Source organism: Gymnogyps californianus, chromosome 5 (assembly GCF_018139145.2).
Source record: "Gymnogyps californianus isolate 813 chromosome 5, ASM1813914v2, whole genome shotgun sequence".
Taxonomy (NCBI): Eukaryota; Metazoa; Chordata; class Aves; order Accipitriformes; family Cathartidae; genus Gymnogyps; species Gymnogyps californianus.
In genome coordinates, this window is record NC_059475.1 from 18788342 (window position 1) to 18810179 (window position 21838).

General features: G+C 40.8%; 1 protein-coding gene across 1 annotated transcript in view; it reads right to left on the bottom strand.

Annotated features, from left to right (window-relative positions):
- The window catches only part of BRSK2 (BR serine/threonine kinase 2), a 326522-nt gene that overhangs the window by 43180 nt on the left and 261504 nt on the right, over positions 1-21838 (bottom strand). Inside the window, exons 11-14 of the mRNA XM_050897207.1 lie at positions 16385-16416; positions 10951-11115; positions 10122-10219; positions 4842-4992 (exon numbers count right to left, since the gene is read on the bottom strand). Coding sequence (XP_050753164.1) covers positions 4842-4992; positions 10122-10219; positions 10951-11115; positions 16385-16416 — 446 coding nt within the window. The remainder of the gene's footprint in view (positions 1-4841; positions 4993-10121; positions 10220-10950; positions 11116-16384; positions 16417-21838) is intronic.

The following is a 21838-nucleotide window of genomic DNA, read 5'->3' on the forward strand; positions in this document are numbered from 1 at the left end:
CACTCCTAACCTTTGGGTAAGCTAAGTGTTTGTCCAAAATGTATAAGGATTACATTTTGATGAAGAATTATCCATTGGGATGCCAGCTTTTAACAGTAGAGAGAAATTCTCTTCCTCTGAGACCAAAATTTTAGGAACAACATGTCCACTAAAAACCTTCCCAAAAGTCTAAACTTTTTTTTTTGTTCATGGACCCACATGAGTCCACTTAAACTCCCTAAATCTGGTGGCCTGCACTTCTTCCATTGTGCCTCTATTCACAGTTGGGAGTTACCCTTTTTGTTATTCTTCACTATCTGTCACTTGAACTGCTAGATTGGAATCATCCTCCAAAAACTCTATCTTCGATCATCTTTTCCTCTTGTGTTCTCTGGTGCAGCCAGGGTAGTCTTAAGGAGTTTGTCTCTTACCTACAGGCACTTAGTATTTTGCTCTGTCAGACAGGATTTCCAAAGTTTCCTACCATTGTTGTCACTGACTCAGTTGTGCTGCTGTTTCTAGTGCTGGGAGTGGAGCACTCTGGGCTTTCCTAGTGTTTTATACTCCAATCCTTCCCAAAGCAGTCTTAGCAGTCTTCTACCCTGGGCATCCTCACTCATGGCAGAACTGAACCAGAAGTAGCAGTAGGATGAAATTTTAGTGGGGAAAACGTTGGTACAGTCACAGGCTGCTTTGGAGATAGCCTCAAATGAATGGTACTGTACAAAAACATATGTAGTGTGGGGCTGTAAATATCCCACCCTCTTTGTTTCTCTCTAAAGAGAGAACAGCTATGTCCCCACACGGAGAAGGTAAGTACTGCATCTTTAAGGTCTCAGCAGTGAGGTAGAGGAGAGGAACATATTGTCAGTGTTTATACCTTTCTTCTTTGTTGAATTTGGGATTGGCTTCAGAGATATCCAGGCTTTTACTGAACATTGTTTTACTATGGCAGGAACAAAGCGAGAAAACAGAGTTACTAGTGTGGACATTTATAAGAGAGTCACCTGAAGCAATGCTGGACACCCAGCCCCCCAACCCATCCTCCCCTTTTTAAGCAATGCTCTGAAAAAACCTTTCTTTTACTTTCCAACTATGGCTCAAGCCTACACAGTGCTGAAGTTCATTATCTCCCCCTGACTTCTGCGGTCTAAGATGACTTCCCCCATACATACTTGTAAACCCTTGTCTCCTTTACCCAATTGAAAACCCAGGTACCATCTACTTTGTCACATTGTCCAGGGAAAATAGAACATGCCTGAAGGCACAAATTGCAAAGCGGTCATTACTCAGACTTTTCTAGAAGACCTCAACACTTGGGAAAAGGTTAAAATCAGACCACAGAGCCTCTTAGAGGAACAGTAATCCATTTTGTATTCTAATTTGTAGGGTCCATTACCACTTACTCCCAACTCTCTTCCCTATACTCAGTGTATAGAGAAATGCCCTTTATCATCTTGGGTCTGAATCCCTGAAGCTTAGAAGCAAAATTCCCTATGCTTTGCTAAAGGGGCAGCTCTCTGTAATATATTTCACTGGTAATATGCTTCACTGTTTCACAGAACACTGTTTCCTAATGTTAGCTGATCTTTCATGCAAGCTATCCATTTCAATAACCAGAAGAAAATGAATAGTTAATGAAGCCCATTTTAGAACAGTTTTGGGACTCTCACAGCAGAGAGCTGAAAATTTCTGGCATATCCCTGAGGGATTCTAGCTCCCATGGAATTCTTCCTAGTCTGTGTGATTTTGGCACAAGGGGCAAATTAGCTGGTGTTAAACTAAACTCAGAACCTACCTCTTTTCTTTTGACATTTCAATGAAATACCAGATAGTCTGAGAGGTGTGGATACCACAACAGCAGAAGAAATTAAGATGTAATTATGAACCTGTTTAGTTGACAACTAGCAGGGAAAACCAAGAATAAACAAAACTTAGTCACCAGTTTTAGGGTGGCTGATGTTTGTGCATACTAACTTTGCCATATACAAAGACCCAATGGAGAACACTTGGAGAGGTCAGCACAAGCATTTCAAGGAGACTGTAAGCTCAACAAGCAGCCTTTGTGCTGAGTTCCCCTCCTCCATTATCCAAAACTAAGTCACTGAAGGACTATGTTTTTCACTTAATACTTTCTCAGCCTGTAGGGCTGAAGGCTGCCAAGTTTCAAATCTCAATGGAAAGATATGCCCTTAAACAAGCCAAGACCAGCCACTTGTAGGGTCCCCACATGGTTAACAAAAGCACAGTTCATCACACAGACACATAAACCAGAGGTTATAATATAAATCCCCTTTATGCAAGCAAACATCTGTTTACTACTGGTAAAGAGGACAATAGGACTAAATCACAAGACACATGGGTGTGTTCTGCCCACTGGTTAGAAGAGTATCTCTGCCAGCTCAAGAAAGAAGCAAAGACACATGTGTGTGTTCTGCCCACTGGTTAGAAGAGTATCTCTGCCAGCTCAAGAAAGAAGCAATGGCTCTGTGTCTCCAGATGTCTACACGAGTCATCTGTGTTTAAACAGGAGATCTGTTTCCATAGTTCACTTTCCTGTCTTCCTAGTATTGTAGGATAAAAGCACTGAATAGTCATCTGTTGAGACCAAAAAATGTCATTCTCAAAAAAGCATCCACCTCTGGGATCTAAGCCCTACTGCTGTAAAATCCACTGTCAGTGGGTCATTTCATGGAATATAATATGTGACTAGCCATTAAAAATCCCCCACTCTTGGTGGAAGGCACTTGTCATTTTGTTACTGACTGTTCTGACAGATGGTGCCCCATCAGCAATGCATCGTCCCCAGACAATCCCCATGCAGTGGTGTTCGTTAATGAAGCCAGTTCACGTTATAAACGACTGTGCTGCCAGCAACACAAAATGTGCCATTGTCATCTGTGGATGTGGATGGTATGAATTATGGAAGCTCACACATGGAGTAAAATAACATCTTCCCTTTAACCCCCTCCAAAACAAGCACTACCAAGCCCATCATCATCAATTATGGTGTTATTACATCCCTTTCTCCATCCTTAATCACACCTTTATGTCCAGCCCTGAGTTCTGGTATGTATTGCCCTGTATCTCTTTTGTGCCTGGCAGGTTTTGCTTCCTCCTTAAGCCAAAGCCCTTCTTTACTGATATGTAGCCTGGATATGTCTCTGCTCTGAACTCATCTCAGACCTTTTGACTTTAATTGTTTCTTCATGTGCAGAACTGAGTGAGACATTTAAAACCAAAAGAAATACTTTGGATAGCAAGACACAACTTTGCCTCTTCAGACTTTTGAATCCAAAGTCAAAGCTGAGAGCTGGAAGAAAAGGTTTCAGCTCTCAGAAAACTTTGGGATCAATCTAACACCTATTTGTTCCACCCAGTCGGACACTTACTGTACACAGCTACAGAGGACTGCGACTCACAGGCAGCCTTGGGGTGGGGGAAAGTGATTCACCTCTGTCTGGCTCTGGGAGCTTCGCGGCCCATGCATCTACCAGGTACCAGATTAAACACTGCAAGCTGAATAAGGAGTTAGCAACTGTTTGTCAGTGTTGTGTTCATCCTTATCACTTTGAGGTCTATGAGGAACATTGAGCACACCCTGTCCTGGACACTTCCTTTGCCCAGGCCTCACATCAAAGCAAACCACATACTCAAGGCAGGTTTCCAACCTACACTACAATGAAAAATCTTTATGGCAGTGTATCTCAAGGCCACATATCCAGTCTGAAATAAGTCCTAGCAGATTCTGGAAATCACCACTTTTTCCTTAGTGTAGACAGAACTGTAACAGTTGCCAGTAAAACTTTCCAGCAATTCTACAGGCCTCCTGGACATGAAATTACTTCACATTCTTCACCCAGTTCTCCGTCAGCAAAGGGAGTTTCTGGGCACAGCAGGCTCTTTTTGAGCAGATCTTAACAGCTGAACAAAAAAATCATGTGATAAAACTGAAACAGAAGTTTCATCATAATCGTCATCATACATATATGTGAAGTGTTCTTTTGTATTGATTTATGCAAGTGTGAATCCAAATGCACATGCTTCACTTAGGCTAGTCATAGGGACTGAGAAAGCAACTTCCACGGTTCACGTAAGTGAACTTCCACAGTTCACTTACTCTCCCAGAACCTGCCTTGAGGAGACACCATTTTCCTCTGCTGTTTCTCCAGAAGACTGACACTTTCTTTGATAGAAAAGAGGCAAAATTATACATATTCCATCACTTTACAGGCATGTGGTAATTTATGTGGGTCAGATGCATGCTGGCTCTGACAGCACATTTTAGAGGCATCTACAGATGCCTGGACAGGGCTTTCAGATTCAAGCTGTTCTGATGACATGGAGGGTGGGGTTCATCTCATTTAACTTCAGGTGGCCAAAAGCTAGGCATCTAATCCAAGATAGTCATCTAGATTCCTGTTGTAGGCTATGGAGACAGAGAGGAACAACCAGAGGGTAATTTATCCCGTCTAAGATTGTTGGAACAGAGGACATATGTATCTGAGACCTTCCAAAGCCCTCGTTTGTCCCCACTGCCTAGAGTGACAGCCTGTATCACAAGCTTAGACTGAATGCCTATGTTCTCGACAATTAAAAAGAGGTGAGATGAATCTTGCCCAGAGGACGTGGTGGTTTCCTGAGCAATAGCTGCAAGCGAACAGAACCCTTAAGTCCCTGGCAGGACTTCTGGTCCTGTGTGCATAAGCACTGCTGGCTGCCAGATCATGTTGCAAATGTGCTTGGAAATTGTAATGACTGCTGGTGCCAACAGAAAAGCTCCACAGCTCCTTTGTATGTATAACATAAAAGGGGGTAGCAAACCCAGACAGGCAGGACTCCTGGGTAAAGGAGAGACCCACCTCTGTCCATGTTGTGCCATTTCAATAGCTCTGCGAGCTGGGACTGGGGAGCCGCCATCTGTCACACTGAGAACCTCCATCGACTTCCTTTCTGGCCGCCGCTTCCCATGCCTGTTCAGCATTGGGGAGTCCACACGCTTCCTGGGAGGATCTTTATGAAAAGAAAACGCTGTCAGCTGAATTCGGCTGTGACTTACCTCACACAGGTTGGTTAAATCCTCTCTTAACAATCTCACTCTCACAGCTCCCCTAGAGAGACAGATATCTTCGTGATGGAGACGAACATTTGCAGTCTCTCCATTCTTCCAAATTTGCAAACATTAAGACATAAGTTGCAATCCATCTACAGAGAGAAGGAGCACTGCTACTGCCCTGAATGTACAAGCACTGTAAAATAAAGGTACAACTATAGCATAGCTTGCAGAAATTACCTTAAAAAGCTGATAACAGTAATAATAAGATGACAGAATGGGCTACAGCACAAGCTGTTAGCCAGAGTATAAGCCATCTAGGGATCCTGTATATGTACTCAGGTTGCTCGAGCTTGCCTTAGATGTCCCTGCTAGCTAGATTAAATGTGACACAGGGACATGAGTACACTCTGAACTCAGAATTGCATTCTCCTCTGAAAATACACCCTTTTTTTGCATCTTTAAGATTAGATTTCAGGTTTTCCCCTCCGCTTTATATTTTTCCTCCTTCAGTATTACAAATTAAACATACTTGTCTACCTGAGATGAATCTCCAATAAGAGCTACTAAAATTTATCTCAGAGGTCATCGTACAGCTTTTACTGCTATAGTAACTGAAGTGCTTTATGTTTTTTATTGTGTAACATTTCTATGAGGTATTGAAGTGCTACTTTCACTTTGCAGAGTGAAAACCGAGGTATAAGAATGAGATATTTAAAGGCAATTCATTCCTAAAGGTGCTGACAAACATTTACTGAGGTTCTGAGGTGCACCTAAATTGCTCTGAAAAGACTCTTTAGATACCAAACTGTATTGCAGAAGGTGACTTGCCAAACCATACACACCTCCATGGTGAAGCAGGGAACCAAATGCAGACGTGCTGAGATGTTTTATTACTAACATCTCTCATGGCATCAAAACAGTAAAAAGGAGGAAGGTAGGAAAAAGTACAGAAGGATCTTCTTTTCTTTGGTTGGGCTATTTCACTTGCCTGCCTCTATTTATAGACATATTTTTAATTTTAGTGAAGAGTGACCACCTGCAAAAAAAGGCATCCTTCACCCCTGCAGTTAGAAAGCAGCTTACAGTGCCCAGTCCCTAAGGCTTCTTCCTCTGCCAGGATTCCTTTGTAAAACTAGAAATATTGCATTTGACAATTCTGGCTCTACTGCCTAGTTTGATGGTATTATTTTTATTATCCTGCCCTCTTCACACCTCCATCTACTTGCTTGTTTCTTCTCTCTCTCACGTCATGTTTTTTAGAACAAGGTCTCTTTAAGGCAGGGCTTATTCTTGAAACAATGAGCATGAGCAAAGACAGCTCAAATGCAAATGGGCTAGTGATAACAACTGACCCCATTACTGTATAACCCAAATAGTCTTTGTATTACTAGTAATAATGTTCCTGTTAAAAAATAATTAGAAAGAAAGCAGTTGTATCTCACTCCATTTCAAACTATGTCCAGTAATAAAAAGGTAGTAGAAAATACTAGTAGGGGCAATGACCTCCAGATTAGGAAAAATATATAGTGCATAAAGTTGAGGGAAAAACAAAGGGAGATAAACCTAATAAAGCAGTTATACTGGGTGACTTCAGCTGCACACATGTAAGTGGTCAAAAGTAAGCTGGGACAAGGTTTAGACATTTCAAACTCCTGCTTCTTCAAACAAGTTCAAAGAATGAGAAAGGATTCATCCCACAGGACAACTGCTGGTATCAGAAGTGTGACTAGAGCCGAGTAATACACATAACGACAATGTAATTATGTTTGGTATCCACAACAGAGAGTTGATACAAGTTTTGCAGAGATATATCAGACATTAGAAAGGAAAGTCAAAGAACACAGTTTAAAAGAAAGGAAAAAGAAGGAAGAAGAAGGAAGATGAAGAAAGCAGCTAATGTCAAAAGAATGGAGATAAGTAAGCTCAGACTGCATCAATGTTAGTTAATAATAGAGTCTAAACAAGAAAGATGGAAAAAGGCAAGAAAAACATTTTATGAACAGATATTTTAAAAGGCAATTTGATCCAAGCATGTTCAAAACAGAAAACTTTAGCAAATGGAAATTCAGCTGAGTGACACTTATAAAAGTGACAGGCCAAATATAAGGTGGACATTAAGACAGCAAAGAAGAAATTTGAAGAGGAATTCACTAAAGACTTGAATAACAGTGTTTTGTGCAGCCATCAGAAAGAGAAAGCCTGAGAGAAGGACAGTAGCCAGAGGGACCATGAGGGAATCAACAGAACAATTAAGGAGAAGAAGGATATCGCTAACAAGCAAAATGGTTCTTTTATATCAGTCCTTGCTGCTCAAGATGCTGGAAGATACTGATTTCCAATCTATATTTTAAACTATCAAAGAGAGAGACTAAGCAAAAAGAGCAGGTGGTGAAACACACCTATAAATTCAACAACAGCAATTCACGAAAGTTTGATGGAAAATACATCCAGAAGCTTGCATGAATGTGGTTGAGCTTCTAATAAAGGTATTTGATTCCTCTTAAAAATTGGGTACAATCCTACACTATACATGGCTGAGGGTAGCAAGTATTGTACATGTTTTTTAAAAGGGTCGGAATAAGAAATGACAGGGCACTGAGTCTGTCATCACTGTCAATTCTAAAGATACTAAAGAAATAGTTAAATACACAGTCATTCTGCCATAAAGACTAAAGTGGTGTCATATAAAAGCAGTAGAAGATTTTGCAGAAGCACAGGAATTAAAAATAGGAAAACCTCCAGTGTTTGCCCTTCTCTTCCTGACTCTCTGGAAATATTTCACATGGGGGAAAAAAATCAAGTCCTAGTCTGGATCTGTGATAGTTCTGAGGATGAATTTTCCTTTTATTTCACATCAGAAAAGTGAAGCCATTCCTAAGGGTTTTTACAGAGGAAGAGAGAATCGTATAGGTAATAATCCAATTATAAAGTCATTCATCTGGAAGGTGGGAAATAAAGGTTCAACTTCTGAGTTCGGATGAGGCACCTATATCCCATATGGCTATTCTGGCCCAATCTCTTGTTCTCTGGTTTATTAAGAAACTCCACCCCATGAAAGCCTTTTTCTCAAGGAGACATTAGTTGACATTCATTCATTTTACTGAGAAGTTTCTCATTTCTATGTTTTCATGTAAAGAATTGGAGCTGGACTTGAAAGATGGTGAAGGTGGCCCTTCCCTGGCCCTTTGAGAAAGCTTCATATAGCTGAAACAGACAAAAGGGACACCAGAAGAGAGTGCTAGTCTGAGCTGGCCATATTTTTACCTACATCCATCCTTTCTGAGACCTAACATGCAAAGAAAGGGGAAAAAGCAAAATACTCTGAGATGCACTTTTTTTTTTTGCAAGAGCTCAGGCAATGCACAACTCTCATGAATGTGGTTTCTTCAAGCTGCTACTATTAAATCTGTTACTTTTTCTCTGCTCTTCTTTGTTTGTAGAAGGCCATTGCTAATGGCTAATGATGAGATATTCATCAGAAGCATGACTGCTTTTAATTAAACCTTGCCCCATGTTCTCAGAGATACTGCTGGGAACAGAGGAGGTGGAAACTCTCTGTGGAAGAGGAAATACAACCTACAAACACTCAAAGAATAATGCTCACAGTCTAAAATGTGCTGATGAGGCACAATGATACATTCAGAGTAGTGTTTCCCTCTTGGGGAACATTTTCACTCCTTGTACAAAAAAACCCAAGAGTGGAGCATAATATTCCAGTTCAAACCATGAAAATACTTTGGCATGTGGAAGAGAGATATATGATGAATTTAGGGCATAGCTATGTATTCACTTACATGCTGGATATGAAAATTCTAGAGTCACCTTGCTTCTTATGACAAAAGCATTTCTAAAACAAGATGATGGTGTCCTTACATGGCAGGATAATCTGTTTGCGTCAATAGCTGATTAGTAAAGTGCTAGATGACAAACTGCTCTGAGCAAGGGGCTTTTGACCACAGGAACCTGCAGCTGGCACATCTACCCATCTTCATCAGGTTCCCTGCTAACATGCTCTCTGTAGCTCCATCCAGGTAAGAGTTTAAAAGTTACTGTGTTGACTAAGAATTTCCATCTCTTCTCCCACAGAAGAGATTTCCCTGCAAAATTATAGGGCCTGGAGACTGGAACTTGGATAAGGTAATAATTCAACAGAGTATTAACAAACTTACAGTTCAATATACCACTGCCCTGTAGGCTTGGGAGATTCCAGGCTTTCCAGTGAAAATAAAGAGTATTGTGCTTCTGGCCTTCAGAGTGCTGAAATACAATACCTGAAAATGACGACACTACTACGTAAAAATGCTATTTCAGGTCATGGATAGAAGTGACTAATCCTTTATTAGTTAAACTTTTGTCACTCTGCACAGCAAGAGTCACTCATATAGTTAGCTCCTTAGGGAAGCATTTTTCCTGTTGTCTAGATTAGTGAAGTCCTTGGTGATCAGCAGTACCCTAAAATACCAATGAACAATTCTTCAGGAATAAAGTGGTATCACAAGAGCTTTATAAGATATATAATCTTACTGCATTTAAAAATCTTTTTAAGATAGTCTAAAATCATGGGAGTTTGATGTATGTACTATAAACAGGTAAGTGATATTATTCATACTTTCAACAGTGTATATATTTACCTACAGAAAAGACAATGTGTACATATATAACTTCATAGGGATGCAATGCTACACAGTCTTACTAGCTCAAGTCCAGAAGCAGCATTTCTGCAACACTGCATGTAGATTAGTAATTAGAAAATTCTGCCACTAGACTATACTGCTTCTAAACCTCATCTGGTTGCACAGAGCCAGCTTGTGGGTCCACATGATATTTTTTAAGATCTGGTTCAAGACCAACTTGGATGTTTCTGCACCGTGAGACAGACATGTCCTGAAAAATGAAGCCTTCAAGTTTAAACACAGAACAGACCTGCCTGCCTCAGGCTGAGGATTCTCACCAATTCTGTACACCGTTTCAGTGGGAAGGTAACAGTGATGCTAGGATTTGGGTATACATTTAAAAAAAAAAAAAAAAAGGTGAAGAGGAGCTAGTTGAGATGGGTTCATGGTGACAGAGGTCATATCTGTAGTACCTATTTCATTTCTAGGGGGAAGATCCTCATCTTCATGACTAGGATACCTCTCCTTCCGGTCAAGCAGAAGAAAATAAATCATTTTCTCTTGGTTTTCTCTGGAAAAAAAAAAAAAATCTTTAAATTTGAAGAGAAAAAAACATCAACATGTAGATAAACCCTTCTCATCAAACAAACAGTTACAGTTATTCTAAATAAGCTGGAAATGGTCATGTACCTGCCAGCCAGATTCACAATCCACAAAGCTTTTGAGAACCTAGCTGACTCCAAAAAGCAGCTAGTAAGAAAAGGAAATATGATTCCCATGTTACACATGCAGAACAGAGGCACAGGACAGACGAGGTAACATGTCCACAGGAAGTCCAAACCAAGAGTGGCAGCAAGACGGGTCTCCTGAGCCAATAAGTGCTCTTTCCACTACATGTCCCTCTTAACACCTCAGGAAATACACCAGCTCTCAGGCATAAACTTGAAATAAATAAAAATTTGCCAACAAAGGTATATCCAACACAAATAACAGCAATGATACCTCCCCATCCGGACTGCATAGCCCATCTTTTCATGAAGTGACCTTGCCTGGCAGCAAGGGAAGAGACAGCACCATGCCTCCATTGCTGGTCAGGCTGTGAGCTTCTGACACTTGGTGCAAGAAAGGCTCAGTGCTTGCTCCCAACACCTCACTAGCAAATGAGCAGCCAGAGGGTGAGAAGCTGCTACTGGTCCCTCACAGTGAGAGACATTAGTTAAAGCACTCTCTACCTCTCCCCAGGTTTATAAGCATCCCAGCCCGTGGACACCCAACTGATATGAAGACTGAGCAAGTGCTTACTCTTCCGACAACAAGTCCTGTAAGAGTTTATTTCGGTCACGGAAGCAGCCTAACGAGTGCATGCTATCTAACACGTCTGGATCAATATCCTCCAAGGAAGGGAGAGAACGAATCTGCACCTTTCGAGGGATTGGTTGCTCTGGTTCTGGCTCGTTCTTACCCCCTCTGCAGAGGAAAGAAGATGACAGAGAGAAAGGGGGCAGGGAAAGAAGGAGAGAAAAGAAACATGAGTCACAAATGAACCTGTACTCTGAAACACAGCCTGCAGCAACAGATGGAAATAGCTTGTTAAATTCCCACTGAGAGACCAGAGCTCCCAACCAGACAGATATTCTTTTCAGAAGAAACTGCCATGAAAGCTAAGAGTGACCAGCACCTTGTGCATTTGGGTCTTTAATAAGAAATGTCTGCGTTCAGTCAGAAAGGCTGTAGGAACTTCACTTACCAGTGCCCTCATAATTTAAGCAGCTGTTCAGCGTCCTAATGCCAAACATTTATAAAACACTATGCGGTTTTAGAGATGCTGTCTCATCAGCAGGCCAGACCTCAGGCTATCAGGCTGAAAAGTGCAAGCTGAATGATTCTTTTTCAAAGAAGGAGCTGCAAACAAACCATCACTGTTTTTCACCAATTCTGATTACAACCGGCATTGCAGCAGTTTCTTTCTTTAAAGCTTCCAATGTGATTAAGAGACCTCAGTGTTCAGGTCCCCACTTGACACACTTTAAAGAGTTTTTGAGGAAATCAGGTTGTTTGTTTACATGCCCAAATATGACAATCTCTGCTTCTCTTCAGATATGCAAATTTGAAAACTGAGGCTCAAGTGTGATGCCTGAGGTCAGTGGCAGACCTTGGAATACACCATTAGCAGTAGAGCCTATTACTCTTTTAAAAGTAGTTAACATAGGCTTCCTACATAATTACCTCATCCCATTCACTAGGCTCAGGAAATATTGACTATTTGTTGCAATTAAAGGCCTTGACTGTAAGAAACAGGTCAAGGTGTCAGGGTATCTATAACCGACTGAATGATACATATTGCAGGCACCCTGAATATGCTTTTTGTTTAGGTAGGCAGTGAGCAATTTATGTAAACTCTATCCACCCAAAGAGGTGGGTTTGGCAGTGGTGGTATTTTGGTTGGAGGAACTGTCTACCCTGAATCTTGGCTATTTCTCAGTGGATTCTTTGTGCGATATCGAGGTTTTCATACTCTTTGGGTGAGGTCCTCCTTTCCGATGTTGAGGTTTTCCTACTCTGCAGGTGAGGTCCTCCCCTTCCTTTATGTGATGTAAATGTGTGACTGTTGGGTCCAGGCTCCCAGGGTGGGCAACGAGAATCAGGAATATTTAAACTGCATCAGATGTCAGCATTTGCTGTTTATGGGGCTGTGTTTGGGCAAGAGATTTTTCCTTTTGGTGCTGGCAGAAATAAGGTGAACGCAACTTGTGAACTTACTTGCACAGCTTAAAATGCTCTGGGCTCACATGTGAGCTATCCAAGTATCTACACAGAAAAAGGAGCTCCAATTCAAATGCCCCTAATCTTTCTTGGGTAGGTTAGAAAGCAACTCTGGTAGGATCATACACATGAGCTCAAGGTCTCAGCCAGTGTACCAAAAAGAGCCAATGCAGATTATCTCCTTCAAGGTAAGAAGGCAATACTCTGGTGTGCATTACATAGGTCATGACAACGTGGGTCAGATCCCACTTCTCTTACACTGAGCACTCACACGCACCCTGCTCAGTTTTATTCAGTTCAGGGGGTTGGAAGCAGAATATACAGGACAGAGAAAGAATCTGCTTCTTGGGATTCATTCTTGTGTGTCAAACCATTAAAACACAGCTTCTGACACCCCCTGGGAGTCTCGCAGAAGTGCCTATGTCTTCTGCAATGACACCACGGTCTTGAACCTAAAGCCTAGATTTGAAAATCCTTGTTCAACTAAAGAAACATCTTATTCCTTGAGTGCCCTGTCTTTAAGAGGTAGCTACTCCTACTCTTAGGATCAGGATCTAGCTCTCAGCAGGTAATAAGCAATGATTAGATCATAATCTTGCACTGTTAAAGCCAGTGATGACCTTGTCATTAAGACAAATTCTTGCAGGGTGGACCTTTGAACAGCAGCTGAGTGTTTTTTTTTCTAATGATCTGCAGTTCACTTTTAAAAAGTATTGACTTCATTAATAATTCATTATGTTACAAGCAGATGTCCTTAAGGTAATTTAAAGAGATTAAAAAGAATTATTGTTTTTGAAAATTTCCAGAAAATCTGGGTTTCCTACTACTTGCCCTAGTCTATAGCAGAATATCACCTGCAAGCTTCTATTGTATCAATCAGTGTGGGAGCCATTTCTAGAGAGCACAGCTTGCCATCTTCTGGGCACTGAAAAGTGGCTTTTCCTTATGCCCTGCACCTGGTCAGCCTCAGACATAGTCAGGAATTTTCACACCTCCTCATCAGGTACAAGCAAAAGCTGCAAAGAGGCACCTCATCATTTGGCAACACAATTCAGTGCTTCAGGAAATGAAAATCACCAGGTCTGGGCTGTGACTGGCATGACTGTGTTGCCTGTTCCATTCTCAGTCTAGCAGAGTGACAAATTTGTTGCATTTCAGCCCACACAGGCATCAAACAATGTCACACGATGAATACTGCAAATCACGTATATTTTTTAAAGGCCTGCATGAATGTAATTGCTGCTTTAAAACCCATCCTCTTTTGTGAGGATCAGTGCATACGGTGGCTGTGATTCCAGACCAGGGTGGACTTTTTCAGACTCTCCATGAAATTCCCTTGTGAATCTCACCGAGATGCACATTTGCATCAGTGCAAAGCAAAGCAGAACCAGTACAGTTATTTTTTTTCTGATTTTAGTAAATTTGGTACCTTCACAATTAGGGCAATAACTCAGTGTTACAGGAGTACATATTTACCATAATAGCTAATTTTAATTGCCCTCTTGGTTTATTGGAAAAATGTGAAAATAACTGCTGTTTATTTGCTGATTTATGATAACCTGTGCTTGAGGTAAAAATAAGTGATTTCAATTAAAAAGGTTTAAAAAACCTCACTGAATTAATTTGGGTGGGAGAGCAAGAAGAACTGGAGGTTGGTGATGAAAGGTTTCTCTTTGGTTTCTTTTTTCCTTTTTTTAGGCTTGTGAATCATGATTTCAACTTTCAAGACCTCTTTCTCTGTCTGCCTAGTCTGCAATTAAATATTTTCCCCAGTTTTACAGTAGCCTTAATATTTATTTGAAGAATTAAGTGAAATCACTTATATGTTCTGAGTACAACTTTCAGGTCAGTAACTGATATATGACAAAGGATGAAGATTTTACATAGCATAGTAGTGTTACATGAAATAAAGAAAAAATGAAAGATGTGAGCAAAACAGCCATAGAGTAAAACACTTCTAATCCCTCCTTCTCTGTCAGCATCAATATTTCCAGGCAAAATGAATGCAAAGAGGCTGTGAAACATTACCACATGAAAGTAGTTGAGTTTTGGAGGTGGCAGGGTTATTCACAGGCTAAATTTAGCCAAAGGAGGTTAACCTCCTTAGGTCAATCCGTGGCCAGTATAGAGAAAATGAGAGACTCATTTAAAAAGCTATTTTGAGCAGAAACTTCATTTTAGGCAATCTGAACAGACTTCTGGAAGAGCCTTTCTCTCTCTGCATTGACTACACTGGGAGTCTAGGGGAGACTTGCTTTTGCAATACTCAGTTTCTACTTCTGAAAACAGCCTCAGATGCTATTTCCATTGGGGTAAAAACCTGTTTACTGCGTCAATCATCAGAGAGTCTGACCTTCATCTAGAAGTACATGAAAATGTTCAAATGCTTATCTCTGCAAAGAAAAAAATATTCAAATTCTAAATCTAGAATAAAGTCATGAAATAACACCTGCCTAATTGTACATGTGAGGCTGGGACAACAGTCCTCCGACAGGTGAAAACTTCCAGGCAAAAATCTTGAGGAGGGTTAGAATAATAATATAAGTGATCACTGACATTTCATTTTATTTCCTATTCCAGTTCTGATCAAAGCACAGAGAAAGTCAGCTGATTTCACTCCATGAAGAAACAGAGGAGATCAGCTGTCCAGTCTGATGTAAACAGCATTGACTTCTGGAACTGCTAGTAAGACATTATAGGAGGGGTATTTCAGATATTACAATTAGAGATTTCCCGCCCTCCATTTCTCCTACATTTATCCATGAGAGTTTAAAAACAAAATACCTGCAGCAAGCAACACTCCAGTCCTTCTTTCATTTAAAAAGGTGCCATGGTTAACTGTAGAGAGCATGAAAAAGCCATGGGCAGAGTGCTGCCACCATTTCAGGTGAATTAAGAAAAAAACACGTTATTCAACAAACTGTTGAATGCCCTCAGGTCCTATCAAAGTCACATAAATCCAGAAGTGAACATTGCCCATAAGGTAGAATTAGAGAAAACAAAACAAATCAAAACAAAGGTGGGTTTTTTTCCTGGTGACAGGCTTAAATATCAGTTCATATCATCCTCAAGTATTTCCCAAGAGCAATGATAGGATTATGAAGGCAGGACTTTCCTTATCACCCACCTGGGGAACCCGTAGGTATGCTGACCCTGAGAAGCATGTATCAAAGCATCATTTCCTTGTTTAATATGTGACGTATTCTCCTTAGTTTGATTAGGTTACCATCAGTATAAAAAAAAATGTTATTTACTTACGTTTCTTGAAATACTATTAAGGCTACACTAAGTGCAAGGTCACTTTTAAAAGCCATCAATCTTCCTTATACCCAAACCACTAGACAGGTGCGTACTTTTCTCACAGACCTCCTGTTTCACTGTCAAGACTACTGCTTTTAATCAAGTCACAGAACTACTCTCACATCAACAGGTTACAAGGTCAGAAGCAGCCTCTTAGCTTGCTGCAAAGAAGAAGGAGTAGGGATTATGAGACAGAAAAGTTCTTGTTCCCAGGTGCTTACTTATCAATATCATCATTTTTGTTTCTACTTCAGAGAAAAGCCAAGATGCCAGGAAGGAACAAATGAAAGCTTTCTTGTCAAGAAAGTATTACAAGGGATTGTCTGTAGCACTTGGATAGCAAACTACAGCTGTTAGTTGGGAGGTTTCTTGCTGATCACTTGTAGGTATCTTTTTAACACAGCAAGTTGCTGGACTGAACATCTTATTTCAAACAATTGTTAGCCACTGTATAAAAAGTTCCTGGCTTGATATATATAGCTAGATGAAATTATATGAGTAGCAAAGCATAAAAAAAAATTAGATGCCTTTCTGTCCTCTGCCCCTTTCTCTACTTGTGTGCAAGCTGCTTTCAAACTCCAGTCTCTCTCTTCAGACATCACTAGAATATCAGCTCCCATAACAGAACCAATAATGAATGCATGCAAAAGTGAATTTAAAAAGTGTTACTTACATATACCATATGTGTTTCTGAATATGTTCTAGCTGTAAAGGAAAAGAAAACAAGGAATTAGTGCTGTAAAACAGAAAAGGTAACTCCACAAGACATTCTTATTCAAGGCTTATTCAAGTAAGTCCAACATTCCAGAGATGGATCTGTGCAAAAACCAGGAACTTTATGCTGCATAAAGAGCATGCTCATCCTCACCCACCCCACTGGAAATGAGACTATAATTCTGGACATAAGGAATCAGTCAGGAGCAAATCCCAGGAAAATGCATAAGTACAAGGCTTCACAGGCAAGTGTTTTGGTAATTTAAGTTTTTCCCTTCCTAAGCCTTTCCCCTCTATAACCTAACTGAAGCTAATAAACTGCTCCTTTCTGTATGTGCATAATAGCTGATTCTTTACACCTAAAGTTCATTTCTAGTTTTGTTTTGGAAAAAGAGAGAGAGAAGGAAACAGAAACAGGTTCAAACAGATAATGTGAATAAACAAAATAAATTATGCATGTGTGATGTGACCTTCTGCCAGGACCCATTCTTGATTGGCTTCACATTTATCACTAAAATCTAAAAACCAAGTAGAATAAGGTTCTATGTCAAAATAGTACCGTTTATTATTCCAGCACCTGAACACCAGACTGCAAATTTCTTTTACTTCCCTCTTTCCTGTTTCACACATGAGCATTTTACTATGTAATGAAGGACTGATCAAAGATGAACAGTGGCCTTGTCCACCTACAGAAGGCAGATCCCAGCAAATGTTACACGATGACCATGTTTTCCACAAGCATGGGGAAAAGAAAGTAACACCCTTTTTCCAAGAGAAACTCTTAACAGTAGAGACAACAAACTGTTCATATGACATACTTACAGCAGAACCTTCCTAATCTGGTTTTTTTGAAGCATCATCACAGTAGAAAAGAACTTTTCATAGATACCCAGGGATTATTCATTATGCGGACAATATTTCTCATATTCCTCATTATGAAGCACCTTTGTACGTGCAGAACAATATGCACGCTCACTGCACACAGGCTTGCGTTTGTGCAACATGCAAGTGAAAGGCAGGGGAGAGCTGGAAGGAAACTCAAGTGCTAACAGCTATAAGATGAAATCACAGACCCATTAAACTGGTCAGGAAGAATGGAGGCAGCTGTCCTGCTCTTATTATTTCCACTTCAATTCCAGAACAATGAGAATTAGAGAGGAAAAAAAGAAAAAAAAGAGGAACGGACAAACAAAAAAATCTCAGAGACACAAAGTAGGTGTTTGCCACAGAGAGCAAGGAATCAGAGACCTCTGTGCTATGGAACAACAGCTCCGTGCCTGGGAAACCAGGAAGATCTGAGGTCAGCTCTATATGAGATCATTCTTTAAGTGAGACAGGGCTTTTCCTGAAAACAAAGAAACAAGGGAATGCAGCTTTGGAAAGCATGAAGGAGGCTGGAGGGATCAGTACGAGAGACAAACAGCCTCCTTTAAAACCAAGACTGTATCAACACTGCAATCAGAGGTGCAGTTGGTACTTGCATATCTAGCTGTCTTCTAACCAGCCCAGGTGCTGGGAGCACCAATGCCCCCCAGCACACACATCCATGGGCCAGGGCAGACTTGCACAGCTTCCAGCTGTGGCCTCAGCTCTGCCACAATAATTCCCCTTCATCACAATTCCCCTTGCATTAGGTAGTCCTTTCATCCCTGCACTATTAAGAGAAAGGTGGAGTATTCCTGACACACTGCCATCTCCACTGACCAGCTTAACTTGAGATAAGATACATATTATGAGTGTTCCCCTAACAGCCTGGAGATGCAGCTCTCTTCCTCCTGGTTCTTTGCAAGCTGAAGTACAAACACAGAACATAAGAAGAGCCTATTTTGTACAGTTTCCATGGGACAGGATTTTAGCATGGTTACTTATCAGGTCCATAGTACTGTGAGGATCTGCTGAGGATTGTACTGTTCCTCCTTTGCTTGGTAAAACCACCCTACGAGATGCATATCTACTCGTTATTTCATATACACCACATGGAGGGTTAGAGACATTAATGATTTCAGACAAGATGCAGATGATACAGCTAAGCGATGTCCAAGCCTCTTTCATGCTTGCTTCTCCTGCTGCATTTTCTGTCTCCATGGGTCACGTTGTTCTTCTGTGCCTGTGATATGCAGAAATGCCATGGCGAAGCAGACAAGAGCACTTCATTTTCTGAGTCAGAAAGGGGGAAGAAAGGAGGGTCACCAGTTCATGTCTTAGTCACAGAACCTCTCGGCTCCTTCAGAGAAGATGTCAAAGAGAAATCCCGTCTGCCCATCCCTGATGATCAACCTCCTTCAAGGTAATGAACCCATAGCATTTTTCTGAATGAGAAGCCCTGTAGCACCCTGATATACATTCAAAGGTGTATAAGAGCTCTCATGGCTGCTGTTTATGTACACATCTGCCATTCAATCCACATCAAAACCATTGCTGTGAAGTACCCTGGGATATCCCAGATATGAAAAGTATTCTACGAAAACAATTTCTATTCTGATTCAAACATAATTGCATTGAAATGTTATTACAAGTGTGCTTACTGCTGCCAACATCTTCACTGCTTTTTTAAAGGTAATTAATTAATGCTTTGTTGCTTTTCATCTGCATTAAAGTGACAGGAGGGTTATGGGAGGGCGATTGGTTTTGACAAGGAGAAGTCTGTACGCTTCTTACTATGCAATGCAGGGGAGGGAGATACACAGTGGGAGCTAATCTCACTCCTCCTGCCTTCATTTAAACACAATGTTTAAATGCATTTAAGTGACGAAGGCATTTAACAACCCTTCCCGGAGGCTTCTTCTTGCTGTTTGCACATGAGTTTGCCAAATTTAATGCCATTTTATGGAAGTTGTAAAAATGCTGCTTCCTCATCTCCTAGTCATCGCAGGCAATTGTCTCATGACGCCATCTCTGAAACAACAAAACATGCCCAGATCCATTGCCCATGCACAGTCAGAGGAGAGACTTCTGCAAGCTAACATGCTGTAATGGAAGGAGGGGGGAATTCCTTTACCATGGTTTTATGTAAAAATACTTCCAATATATATTAAACTTGTATACTGAAGTAGCATCTAGGAGTCCCACTCACAGATGAGAGGCCCATTGTGATACAGAGCTGTACACGCTCATCAGAAAAAGAGGTCTCCTCCCCCAAGGAGCTTACGTCTGAATTCTAAGGCAGGGAACAACAGATGGAGACAGACAGGCAGATGGAAGACAAGACAGCACTGTCTACATCCTCGGCACTGATCTCAGCAGAGCGGTTGCCAAAGCTAAAAAGTTCTGACCTGAAGAAAAACTTTCTCAAAGTCCGTGGATATGGATGAGGGCTTCCGGGCTTGTACTCATGTCAAATTTCAAACTTCCCTGCCCAGAAAGGGAACAATCTCAAGCCCATTCGTGCACTAAATCAACCCACACCTCAGATGAATCTTCTTTGTCAGAAGATCCTCTAGTCTGAGCTTTAAACCTACTGTATAATGTCAAGATAGAGGATTTTCCTGACCAAAGGATTCAAGCTGGCAGTGCAAACAGCACTGGTAAAACCTTTATCTGTGTCAGTAGTAGCAGCCGTACTATAGCAGCCTCCAGGGACCTTGACAAGGGCAACGTATCACTGTGCTACGTGCACAGTGCATGAATAGGTCCTTGGCAGCCAAAAGCTTACAGCCTAAATATATCAACTGGACAATTACCTCCATTCCACAGGTGGTGAAGTGAGATAATTTAAATTATGTGATAGGCACCTTACCATAAGACCTTCTAGAAAAATGAAGGTCTGTATCAGATGAGTTTTCCCTTGTTCATTTTTTTAACATTCTTTAGATGCCGTGGTCCATCATTAGCATACATTAGACCCAAGATAAAACAAAATCAGAGAACAGAGAGGAGATTCTGAAAACGTGTGTAATTTAAGTTGGATAATATTCAGGGACAGATATTTCAGATTATGTGGACACCCAACATGGAAGACAAGTCACTCTACTCTGGAATAAACTGTCAACACTGGAACAATGACAACTTTATCAGAATAGCTTATTTTGCAGTATCTACTCTGATCCACCTTGCTCTACAGACAAAGTTTTGATAATGCTCATCCATCTTTAAAAGGAAAGTGGACCAAAAGCTCCTTACTCTCCCCTCTTTGCCTTTGTGTTTCTGTAGAAGAAAATACTGCCTGAGAATGCAAATGGATTCCACTACAGGAGCTGTAATTCTCCACTGTAGAGATGCTGAATCATTTGAAATCTCCAAGGAAAAAAACATTCACTTTTTGAAGAGCACATAACTAAAAGAAACCTCAGATACTGCAGGCACTGAGAGTGCTCATTCTCTTCCATAAACCTTCTCAAACTTAAAACTAGTTCATTTTCCCTCCTGACACTACTGCTACTAGGAAGCTGTCCCAGAACCCCACTAATATGGTGCCCTGGTTTCAGCTGGGATAGAGTTAATTTTCTTCCTAGTAGCTGGTATAGTGTTATGTTTTGGATTTAGTATGAGAATAATGTTGATAACACACTGATGTTTTTAGTTGTTGCTACGTAATGTTTATACTAAGTCAAGGACTTTTTCAGCTTCTCATGCCCAGTCAGCAAGAAGGCTGGAGAGGCACAAGAAGTTGGGAGGGGACACAGCCAGGACAGCTGACCCAAACTGGCCAAAGGAATATTCCACACCATATGGCAGTCATGCCCAGTATATGAACTGGGGGGAGCTGGCCGGGAGGGGTGGATTGTTGCTCAGGCATTGGTCAGCAGGTGGTGAGCAATTGCATTGTGCATCACTTGTCTTCTCTTGGGTTTTATTTATCTTTTTTTTGTTATATTCCTTTTCGTTACTATTATTATTATTATATTTTATTATTATTGTTATTATTATATTTAATTTTATTTTAGTTATTAAACTGTTCTTATGTCAACCCACGAGTTTTACTTTTTTTCCCGATTCTCCTCCCCATCCCACCGGGAGTGGGGAGGAATGAGCGAGCGGTTGCATGGTACTTAGTTGCTGGCTGGGGTTAAACCATGACATATGGCTAAAATACTTCTTCTAATTTCTAGCCTACTTTCATGTAAGGCCATTTGACATACATTCGTTTTTGTGCCGGTATCTTCCTTTAGTTTAAATAATCTTTCCCTCCCTAGTAATTACCTCTAATGAATATGCAGATGACCAGTACAACCTTTCTTAGACATCATCTGTGCAGACTAAGTGGAGCTCTTTTAGGCTGTGCTACTCAGACAGGCTCTCTCAAATGCTGACCACCTTAGTACTGATTCTTTGTTTGATTTCATCTTTCATGAATATGGGTGGTCAGAAATATCATGACCAGCAGCTAGGATCAACTTTTGCAGTCTACTGAAAGAAAAACATAGATTCTTTTATTTTAAAGCATGTTTAGTAAAACAGGCCCAGTAAAGGAGAG